The sequence below is a fragment of the Scomber scombrus genome, chromosome 11 (assembly GCF_963691925.1).
Source record: "Scomber scombrus chromosome 11, fScoSco1.1, whole genome shotgun sequence".
NCBI lineage: Eukaryota > Metazoa > Chordata > Actinopteri > Scombriformes > Scombridae > Scomber > Scomber scombrus.
In genome coordinates, this window is record NC_084980.1 from 25,178,837 (window position 1) to 25,190,270 (window position 11,434).

The 11,434-nt window shown below is 37.8% G+C and overlaps 2 protein-coding genes across 2 annotated transcripts in view; one reads left to right on the forward strand and one right to left on the reverse strand.

Moving 5' to 3' along the window:
• Positions 1 to 1,756, forward strand: part of tesk2 (testis associated actin remodelling kinase 2) — a 38,509-nt gene extending 36,753 nt beyond the window's left edge. Inside the window, exon 13 of the mRNA XM_062428192.1 lies at positions 103 to 1,756. Coding sequence (XP_062284176.1) covers positions 103 to 467 — 365 coding nt within the window. The 3' untranslated portion in view covers positions 468 to 1,756. The remainder of the gene's footprint in view (positions 1 to 102) is intronic.
• Positions 1,757 to 4,270: 2,514 nt separating this feature from the next.
• si:ch211-155e24.3 (uncharacterized protein LOC100150696 homolog) lies at positions 4,271 to 9,246 on the reverse strand. The gene is made up of 4 exons (XM_062428245.1): positions 9,033 to 9,246; positions 6,462 to 6,580; positions 6,194 to 6,293; positions 4,271 to 5,280 (listed from the first exon to the last, which is right to left on the reverse strand). Exons 1-4 carry the CDS (start codon positions 9,244 to 9,246, stop codon positions 4,283 to 4,285), a joined length of 1,431 nt encoding a protein of 476 aa, XP_062284229.1. The 3' UTR covers positions 4,271 to 4,282.
• Between the last annotated feature and the right edge of the window lie 2,188 nt (positions 9,247 to 11,434).

The window sequence follows — 11,434 nt, forward strand, 5'->3', positions numbered from 1 at the left end:
TATTTTGCTCTAGGTTTGATGAACGTGAATTATTTGCCAAATTATATAATGATATCTCCTAAATGAGTATTTTTTATCTTCCTTTTTTCTTTTTCCCTCCAGCGAACTCGTGGTCCGAGTCGGGTCTGATGGGAAACGACGTCCGACAGAAGTTAGGACTGAGCAGCTTGGCGAAGAAATACGTTGTGGTTGAAATCCCACCTTACTGCAGGCAGAGAGGAGGGGAGGAGGTGGAGGAAGAGGAGGAGGAGGAGGAGGAGGAGGAGGATTTGGTGGAGTTGGTGGAGGAGGATGGAGAGGTAGAAGGGAAGAAGCAGAGAAGTAAGGAGGATGCATTTGGGGAGAGCTGTTCTCCGATGATCCCCAGCAGCGACAGAGACAATGGGGAGGCGATGGACTGCTCCAGCAGCCTGGAGGAGGAGGAGGAGGAGGAAAGAGTACGAGGGACACACGCCTGCCCTATGTAACGCACACGGAGGAGTAGAGGAGGATGAGGAGGAGGAGGAGGAGGAGGAGGAAGAGAGGATGTCGAGGTTTTTAGACCAGAGAGACAGACTCTGACCTCCAGATGTGAGGACACAGAAGTGGGAACTGGCTTCTAATAATAAGACAGAGAAACTGGACACATTTCAAAAATGTTTTTTTTTTTTTTTTTTTGTAAAATCTAACAAAAAAAAGGAGAAAAAAAGAAAAGCTAGAGCACTTGATTTTTTATCTTTCAAGTGAATGTATGACACGTTGAGTAAAATCAAGCACACCTGATGCAGATAAATAACTATTTTTCAAAGATATTTTAACCCAGGTGTGAAAGAACAAGTCTCCAGTAAGCACAAATAAAGCTATTATTATTATTATTATTATTATTATTATTATTATTATTTTGTTGTTATTATTATTATCGACACACCCGGCATAGAGATTATTTTTTTGAAAAAGGTTGTTTATATTTAATATTGTGAGATGATGTAGATTTTTTTTTTTTGTTCCCTTTTAAGGTTTCTTACATTAGATGTCTTGATAAAGGGGGGTACTGAAGATCCCTTGTGTTGTGTATGTGTGAGTGTCTAAAAATCCCCCTCCCCTCCCCTCCCGTTCCTAAAATCCTGATATTAAATCAAAGACATCCCAAATTAGTACGCTGACATTCATTTGAGGAATTGTAATGATTTTATGATAATGATAAACGTGTGCCTGAAACACAGATATTCATGAGACATTCAAATCTGAAGCCGTCTTAAAAGCACCACTGGGGGAAAAAAGGGCAGGAGTATTTTACACAAACGTTAGCAGATTTACAGTCCATTACTTTATACCTCGCAATGCTGAAAAGAGAAATTTGGAAAGGAGTTGGTTTGAGTTTAAGTTTTCACTGAGTTTATTCAAATACGTTTAAAAATCTAAAAATGTAAGACTTATAGTGGTTGTTTTATTGTCTGCACGAGCTCTGAAAGGTCCACATTTAACACCAGTTAGCCCAATAACTAAAAATACAGACCACTTATTGACAGGGAGATTGTTGTATTTGGTTAAAGGCAGCACACAGTTTATCAGCTCTCTGCAGTCACAGCAGAGCGTTCAAAAACTGCAGGCAAACGTGAAAGTTGTGCTTTTCAAAAGGACGAGTTTTCAAGGATTCCCTCATGAAAATACATTATCACACAATGATGTTGTCAAAAAACGAAATGTATTCACAATGATGAATTATTGCTTCAAAATCACTGAAATCTATAGAAACAAGATGAGGAGCGGATCTAAACATTTACATTATATTTAAGATAAAGGCAATAATGCAGAGCTCAAAATTAACTTTGTAATGTTCAGATTACCATTGTTTGTTGGGGTTTTTTGGCTGGTGAGTGAAGAAAATCTACCAGCACCTGCATATTTTACCAGCATTCAGCAGGTGGCTGGTGCTCACTTTGAGCCTTAAAGTAATGTGAGCTATATACAAAAAAAAAAAAAAGTGAACTAAAGGTGTCAAAATGTGTCCTGCAACAGAGGTGTGACAGTGATTATTGCTATACAGATTATTCTTCCAAAAAATTTGCCACGAGTTGATTTTTCCAACACGATGAAGCTCCGAGCTTTTCTTCTCTGACTATGCAGCGTGTTCAGCACGCTAAAATCATGTTAAAAATGTGATTCCATCTCATCTAACTTACTTAAAAACTCCGAAAATGTTTCTATAATTGAGCGATAGGATACAGATTCAGTCTCAGAGTAAAACTGGTGGTTGGTTAAATCATCTTTTAAATAGATGGAAAACAGCACAACCTGCTGTTTGAATGCTTGAACGCCTGATTCTAAGTTTCCTACAGAGCTGAACTCAAGTATCTATAAAAAAGAGTAAATTATTCCTTCATTTTTATTTTATTCTTTAAAAGATGGTACAGCAAAGGTTTAAGTAAAAATTCAATGTGTCATTTTGAAAAATTGAAGCACATTTCTTGTATTTTGTGATTCTCTTTCCAGTCTGACCCTCAAAAACTCACCAGAAGATACTCTGAAACACTCCTATATGTGGTTGCTGCTAACATTAATTCATTTTTGTTTAAATAAATCGGTGGCCTCGTGACATTTTCTACTTTTATTACCACGCTCGGGTGAAAAGACACGTTTCCTTTGCTTCATAGTTGTGGATGAGGTGAGATTTGTGTCACTAACGAGGAGGTTTAAGGTAATTACTTGTCTTTAATGAGTATTAAAAGCATTAAGTCTCATTGAGAAGGTTTTTATTTGACATCAAAAACCATTTTCAGTGTTCTTCTGAATGTGTCCAGTGTATAAACTAAATGACTGTTCTATAAAATTAAGAGATTTGTGTTTTGTTGAACGTTGCTCTCGTTACATTCTGCTGATCTCGGTCTGATCACTTCAATAGGAACTAAAATGCACTTGAAGGTCTCCATTGATCCCCTCTTAACTACTTTATCACTACTTTTCTATGCAATAAATGTAATTTTATCACACTGTTTTTGCAGGATTTAAAGATCTAATTTGATATTTATGAAAAAGAAAAACATGTTTAATGTCTTACTCTTGTATATTTGTGTAAAAAAAAAAGTTTGTGTTACCTGCTTTGATGAATACAGACTGAGACGGTTTTTTTTGCTGATTGAATAACAAAAGCTTCCCTGAGTTTTCCTTTTATTTGTCTTTCTTTACTTTTCAGGGTGATTTCAGTAAAAAAAAAACCCAGAGAAGCTCGGATTTTAAATTTATAAAGTCATATTTGTTCTAAAATAAATGTTAAAAAAATGACAACACGTGGACAGTTTGCTCTGAAAAGATACATTTTATATATCTTGATGAAGTTTCAAAGCGAGGTTTCATCTCTGTGTGTTTGCACTAAGAAATGTTAGACTGGTGAATGATCTTTCAAGAACGCAGAATGTGATTTAACAACATTTTAGAGGTGCAACCATTAGACGATGAATTGATTAAGTTATTAACAGTAAATTAATCTGCAGTTATTTTCATTCTTTAAGCAAAACATTTTCTCAAATGGGAGGATTTGCTGCTTTTCATCATCATGTGACATTAAATTGAACAAAAAACAAAAGAATTTGGGCTTTTGGTCACATAAAACAAGCCAATCAAAGACATCATTGAAGGCGCTGAGAGGCACATTTTTAACATTTTATCGACAAAACAATGTAAAAAATAATCAGTACATTAATCGATGATGGAAATAATGTTTAGTTGCAGCTGTACAACATAGACAGTAGTTAAAGTAGAGAGTCCTCAGACATGTCTCAGTTCATCTGGTTACAAAAATATGTTTGTCTGATGCACAATTAAAAAAAAGATTATAATGACTAAAAAAAGATTGTTGTCAGAAATTACGCTAAACAAAAAAAATATGAACCTTTTGAAATAATTTCAATACAGAAAAACCTGATAATAAAGTTCACATTGTACAATTAAAGGAAATAACTTCAACATACAGTAAATGCGCTTTGAGTGGTGAAAAAGACTAAAAAAGCACCATATAAGCACAGTCTATTAACCATTTATTTATTAAATGTGTGTCTGGAGTCCTTTTTAGAAAATATTTACAATAAAGAAATAAAAACTAAATCAAATAGTTGACAGGTAGAGACTAATTCAGGTCTCATGTTACTGTAATAGAGAATTTAAAAACGAGGAAAACACTCATTTAAACTAAAGTGCATTATTGTGACAGCCACAACGTCAAGATCTTGTATTAATGTCAATATTTAGGGCTTTAAAAATAGTGGAATGTTTCTTTAGTTAGACAGAAAGTTAGTCTGGACTGAGGTCAGTGTGCTGTCTTCTGATGGGATTTGAGGCTGGAGCGCTGCGTGAAACACTTCCCACACAGCGAGCACTCGTACGGTTTCTCCCCGCTGTGCACCACTGCGTGTCGGATGAGGTTGCACTGTTTGGTGAAGCTCCGTCCGCACTGCATGCAGCTGAACGGCTTCTCTCCCGTGTGGCTCCTCAGGTGTTCTTTGAGCTGACTGAACCTCATGAAGCTTTTGTGGCAGTAGGTGCAGCTGAACCTCTTCTCCACGATGCTGGACCTCCACGGCGTCCTCATCCTCCTCGAAAGGACAAAGCCGCTGCCGCCGCCGATGGTGGAGCCGCTGCGATAGGAAGCCGACGCCGAGGGATTCTGCGCCATCAGATCCTCGTTCGGGCTCCTCGTGTGAGCTGCGGAGTCTCTGTACTGATGCTGTGTTGGTGGAGGGATCGAGGTTTGATCTGTAAAGTTAATCTGGCATAAAGCACCGTGTCCATCATCTTGTTGCGGCCTCTTAAAACAAAACGATCTGGCTCGTCTTTTGGCTCGAGCCGCACTCACCATGACCGAGTGGGACTTCCCCACAGAGTGAATTCTGGGTACCAAATCTACCAAACCGCTCAGAGAGGTGAACCCAGGAGGGATCTGCTCGTACTGCTGCTCGGCGAAGCTCAAGAAGCTCGAATCAGCCGCAGCGCTTCCGTCCTCACCGGTCGACCACAGCTGTCCGTCGGCTTCCTCGATGGCGAACTGGCCCGAATCGAGGGGAGGAGCGGCGTTCTCGTCGGGCTCTTCCTCTTTCTCGTGCTTCACTTCGGGTTCGGACTCGTTCTCCAGCTGCTGATGCTGCTGATGCTGCTGCTGATGCTCAGTGAACGCGTCGTAGCCGTCCGCCGGGGAAACCAGAGCTGCAGGGTCGGCTGCGTTCTCAGAGGAGTGGTAACGCTCCACGAAGCTGTCAGTCTGGGCAGGTTGACAGGCTTCGAAGCGTGGCGGCTGCTCGGCTCCAGAGACTAAAGGAGGCAGGAGGAAGACGTTATTTCTTAAAAGGAGGTTTTCAGGTCCACAAGCACAGAAAAAGCACATTCCTACTTCTCAAATATGAGGATTTGATGCTTTTTTGTCTCAAACATGATAGAAAACTGAATATCGTTTAAATAAAATAGGCTTGTCCTTAGTTGCAATGCTAAGAAAGATGATAAGTGACAGTAAATAGACAGATTTGTTTCCTAATTGAGGATATTGTGACATTTTAGGGGTTAAACTTTCTTTTCTTTACTTTCAATCGTAAAATAAAGTGGAATTTCATACAAATGTACAAAGAAATTGGGGATATTTATGTCACATGATCTGTAATTGAGTGTAACAGCTGCTACGAAACAGCTGATTATCTGATGAGTAAGCCTTAAAAAACACCCTCCACTGTTCACCAAAATAGTAAATTAAGGCTCTCTGAACATTCCTGGTTGTTCTGCTTACGTATTCAAATGAGAGAGACATGAAAGTAAACAATACATGTCATAAAGTATGTTATAGTTTTAACTTATAGCATTATTAGTAGAGGGAAAAAGGAGATAAATGCTGGATTATTTAATTATTGTTTTAGTCAGTCATAGCACCGATTGGCCTACAATTCAATTATTCTTTTTTACTGCTACTTTTTAAAAGTCTGGGTATATTTTGGCCTTTTTATTTGATGGTTGAAAGTGCAGAAAAGGACAGTAACTTGGTTAAAAAGAGAAGTATGACATGCAACAAAGGCTCTTAATAAAAACTCACTAGGGGGGGATTTGTGTTAGATTGAGCATCCGAAATCTTCAGTGAGATATCAGAGAGAGCTTGACGGGTCAAAATCAGATGGTGACCTTACCTGAAACTTTATACTGTGTGTGTATCTGATACCTGATCTAAGCTGTGTGTACTCACTCAACTTGTCCACCGGGTCGGTCTTCCACATATCCTCGTCTGCACACTCCTCTTTGATCTGTACGGCTTCAGCTTCGTTAACAGGCTCCTCGTCTGCACACTGCAATGTGAAAAATGGTTTTAGGTCTGTTGCTCTGATTTAAAAAAATAAGGTATCTGAAGACTTCGCTTTGGCCTGGATGATTGTGAAGGGGGAATGTTCACACTGTATGTAACACTTAAATATGAATAAAAGACAGATAACATGATCTATTGGCTGCATACACACCTGCTGGGGTTGAGTTTGAGCCTCGCCGTCCTGTCTCTCCCAGGCTGTGATCGGCATCTCTTTGTTTAAAACCACTTTGACTAAAGGAGAAAATATCTCTGCTGCTGGAGGATGAAACACTGAGGAAGAAGAAGAGGAACAAAAATACAGATATGATCAGTGGTAGAAGAAGTATTCAGATCATTTACATAAATAAAAGTACCAATACAGCAATGTTAAAATACTCCATTACAAGTAAAAGTACTGCAGTATTATGAGTGATGTAGTATGCAGTATTACAGTAAAAGTATGTATGTATCTCATATGTAATATGACATCCTTAGATTATTAATAGTGAAGCATCAATGTTCAACAACAGTACATCAAACACTATAAATCAGGTAACATTTAGTGCAAAGATGAAGAATAAATATGAATGTGACTATAAAGTGCATTTAAAAAAGTGGATTTAAAGGTGGAAACAGAGTCCGACGTGCAAATGTCTGGTGGGAGAGAGTTCCAAAGGCGGGGGGCAGATCGGCTGAAGGCTCCTGACCTCATGGTGGTTAAGTTGGCAGAAGGGGTAGAGAGCTGGTTGGCAGAGGAGGATCGGAGTGTTCTGGAAGGTGTGTCGATGTGAAAAAGTTCAGAGAGACATGATGGTGCCAGGTTGGGAAGGATCTTGTAAGTGAGGAGTAGAACCAAGGATTTGATAGGGAGCCAGTGAAGTTGCTGCAGGGCAGGAGTGATGTGTTCAATAGAGGGAGTTCTGGTTATGATACGGGCGGCTGCGTTCTGTACCAGCTGGAGTTTTTGAAGAGTTTTCCACGGAAGACCAAAGAGGAGAGAGTTACAGTAGTCCAGACGGGATGTGATCAGGGTGGTTACCAGGATAGCGGTGCAGGTTGGTGAAAGTGAGGGACGGAGACGATTGATGTTGCTTAGATGGAAGTATGCAGTCCGAGTAACGTTATTGATATGGGCTTCGGAAGATAATGTCCTGTCCAGGATGACACCCAGTCTCCTATATATAGCACTTTATATTTAGTGGGTTCCAAACTAGGGCTCAGGTCCCTCCAAAGGGTCAGCAGATAAATGTGAGGGGTCGTGAGATGATTAATGGGAGAGGAAAGAAGAAAAAATTAAGTTCTGATACACAAATATTTTCAGTTTTTGGACTTTTTCTCTAATCTTTGATGTTTGCTGAAATATTGGATAATTTAAAATATTTATTGAAATAAAACCATGTGAGAAGTTTAGAGAGAAAAATCACTATTTGGTGGAGCTGATAACAACTCATAGACATCTGAAATGTGAGCCTGACTACATACTGCTTTTTCTACAACATCAAAAGACAAAAAGGTTGGAAACCACTGGTATTAACTTTAAAAAAGTGTCTACACTCAAATAACTGCTGGGTTAAAAAATAACCCAACCTTAACCCAACTGCTACTCATAGACATCTGAAATGTGACTCCGACACTGCTTTTTGTAAAACACTGGTTTAATATTTAACAATGTGTTGTATTTTAAAAGCTTGTTATATTATCCATTGTGTCAAATCTTCATCTGAAAAGTAACTAAAGCTGTCAAATAAATGTAGTGAAGTAGAAAGTAAAGGGCAAAATAGTTGCACTAAAATAAGATACTTATTGCACTATATACAGTATGTGTGCTAGAAATACTTTGAATGACCCATGATGAATGTATTTAAGCTCAGTATTAAATTAATGTACTGTAATGTAGTTAGGTTGGATTTGGGTAATGTGGGACACTGACTAATGTGGGACAATTAGACTTGGTCATTTTTATTTAGTAGGCTTACAATGTTTAGGTTTAAAAAACTAGCAGCCTGTATGTTCACATGTGTAATTTTAAACAATATAACTTACACAGTTTGCATATTAGTTAGCTTTAAAATAACTGAATAGAAAATGAGATAAATGCACTGGAGCTTAGTCAATGTCCCACATTACCCTAATCCACCCAAACTACACTACAGTACATTTCCTTAATACTGAGCTTAAATACATTCATCATGCGTCATTCAAAGTATTTCTAGCAAACCTATTGTATATAGTGCAATAAGTGCAAGTCAGTGGCACTGATTTAAACCCTTTTTAGAGGTGCTCAAGCAACACTAAATTTGATCTCAGCACCCCTAAAAATAAGTAAATTATTATTGTATTTTTCCCCCCAAAAAAATTATTTGTGTGAGCCTGTCTGTTAGAGATGGGACAAACACTTAATGCTACAGGTTCAAATGGTTTTATTTTAACAGGTTTAATGTACTTTGGAAAGTTCTGTCATTAATATAAAATCTTTCCCTCAGGGTTCATTAACTATCTTAGGGTCCTCTCTGTAGAAATCTGATTTATTCTGAACCATTATTATCATACATTATAGTAGACCACTCTACTATGCATTGATGTAATTTATGTTATCTACTGAAATGAGTAGTTTAGCAGAGGGGTTTGAACACTTGCAGGGCATAGTATGTTAAATTCTGATTAGGAGCTGAGCCCCTCCTAAAGGTCTGATCCTAGAATCACCCCATTCTGCAAACATCATTTAATCATAAGACTCTCTCACCTCTCCTCCTGGCTCTGATCCTGCTCCTCCTGAGCTCAGCCTCCATCAGCTCACACTTCCTCTGCAGCAGGTCTATGTCGCTCCGGCTGCGGCTCACCTCCAGCTGCAGCACCGAGCAGCTGACATCAACACGCCGGTCAATCTCCGCCACCGCCGCCTTAGCCAGCACCTCCATGACGGACAGCAGCTGAGTGTGGAAGGCGCTGCTCTCCATCTCTCCTCGTTTAATTTCTTTAAAATTAAAAATATGAATGATACCTTTCACCTGTGTGGAGTTTAGTGTATTTATTTTGAGGATAAATGTCCAGTAAATGTGCAGTTTCAGTATCTCGTGTGTGTCTGTTGAGGAGGGTGAAGGATGTGTGTGTGTTTGGGAGGGGAGGTGCGCTTGGTTTGCATCACCGTGTGGTTCATACGGGGCGGTGTCACCCCTTCCAGTTGCTTTAATATCAGACTTTTATCACTAAAACACTTCAGCATCATCTGAAATCTTAAATAAATGCGATCTGGGAAGTGTTTCTGTAATTTTTAAACGCCATTAATCGTGTTTGCTTTGTGCTGTAGCCGCCTGTCAGGCACGTAGTGAAGTTTAAATCGAGGTTACCATAGCAGCGCCACTTACTGGCCTAGATGACGTAGTAGGATAATGACAGTACCGTAAATGTGGGACTACATGCGCACTGTGAACTCCTGTGGTGGAAGTTGGAGTTGAAGTTAAAATCCCACTGATTGGATATTGTGAGTAAAGTTGCTAAAAAAGCAGAGAGTCTTGTTTTTCTTGTCATTATACAAACGAAATGATTTGAAACTGTTTCAAAATGATGTTTAATTAATGACTTTATCTTATTTAAGTGCAGTGTAGGGCTACAACTAAACTAGCATATTCATTATTGATCAATCTGTCAATTATTTTCTTGATGAGTTAATTAGTTGTTTGGTCTATAATTTGTCAGATGCTACATAACATAATATTTTGTCCTGATTAAAACTCCACAACCCAAAGATATTTAGTTTACGAGACAATAATAGAGGAACATTTTCACATTTGAGTGATAATTTGCACATGCTTTTCTTAAAAAAGACTCAAAATGGTAAATTAATGATCAAAAATATTAGAAAAACAATTTTAATCAGCTTAACATTGCATATTTGGTCCACACCTTATGGGATTATAAAACACCTTTAAAAACATCAGTATTTACACCACATATTATCATTATGGATATATAAATGACTGGGGGGGGGGGGGAAAGAAGATCTGACTAAAATAATACATACAGATACATTAACCTGTATAAAAAGTGCTATCTAAATAAAGTATGATTGATTGACTGATTGATAATGACAATATATAGATGCAGGTTAGTGTATAATACAGGAAATAGTCATTTATATTCAGAGCATTTGGTACCACTTCCTCATAATTAACCCTTTAAATGTTTTATACATTATAACGAATGCTTACACACTTATTTATAATGCTTTACACATCAGTTATGAGCCAATAATGAGACTCGTTTTGCCAAATTGTGAAAGAATCCCTGCAGCTGTTGTTTCTCCTCCTCCAGCAGGACACTTAATATATCTTTTTTATCTTTTAGAGTTATGTTATTTTGTTAATTATCTATGTAATGGATGTACATATGGTTAAATCACACATATGACATATATTATACATATAAATTACCACTAAATGGAAAGAATAAACATTTTCACATCCTGTAATATACTACCATATACTATAACAGAGAGTATCATACCACCATAATATTTTAAATGTTATGTATTTTGTTATAATCTTAAAACATGCAAGATTAGGCAAAATAAAGTGCACGTATGCTCAAATAATATCCAGGTAGAAAGTGCAAAGATTAAGAAAGACACATTCAGACTTGTATTTTAAGCTATTTCTTGTGGGTTCTTGTAATTTTTTTGTAGTATTTTTTGTGTAATGTAGGTTTTTTTTTGTATTGTAATGTTTACTACACATCTGTAAAGCTTACTGAGACACATTACTTACATATGTGTGGTTCTGTGCAGTACTCAGTCATCATTTTGCTACTTTATGATATTTCATGAAGTCATTAGTGCTCTCTGCAGTACTAATTTGGCATTTTGCTTAACTTGTGGTACTTTAAAGTCTACTTTGTGGTAATTGTTGTACTGTGTAATACTGTTTAGTGGGCATTTGTAGTGGTTTGTGTTTTATTTGTGGTTCATTTAGTTTTTGGATGTATGGGGTAATTTGCAGTAATTTCTGGCACTTTAAAGTAGTTTAAATTATGCTTTGTGGTAGCAATCCAGGTGCATACTCTGATGTTTATTTGTGCAAGTGCTTTCTGAGGCTTTGTCATACTTTGTGGTTCATTTTTGGGTATTGTAGTTGTTTGCATGATCTTCTG

Excerpts from the sequence above, each read along its gene's own strand:
- si:ch211-155e24.3 (XM_062428245.1), bottom strand. The coding sequence starts at position 9,246 with ATGGAGAGCAGCGCCTTCCACACTCAGCTGCTGTCCGTCATGGAGGTG. Across the intron at positions 6,581-9,032 it reads GATCAGAGCCAGGAGGAGAG|TGTTTCATCCTCCAGCAGCA; the intron begins GTGAGAGAGTCT and ends CTTCTTCCTCAG. Across the intron at positions 6,294-6,461 it reads CTCAAACTCAACCCCAGCAG|TGTGCAGACGAGGAGCCTGT; the intron begins GTGTGTATGCAG and ends TTCACATTGCAG.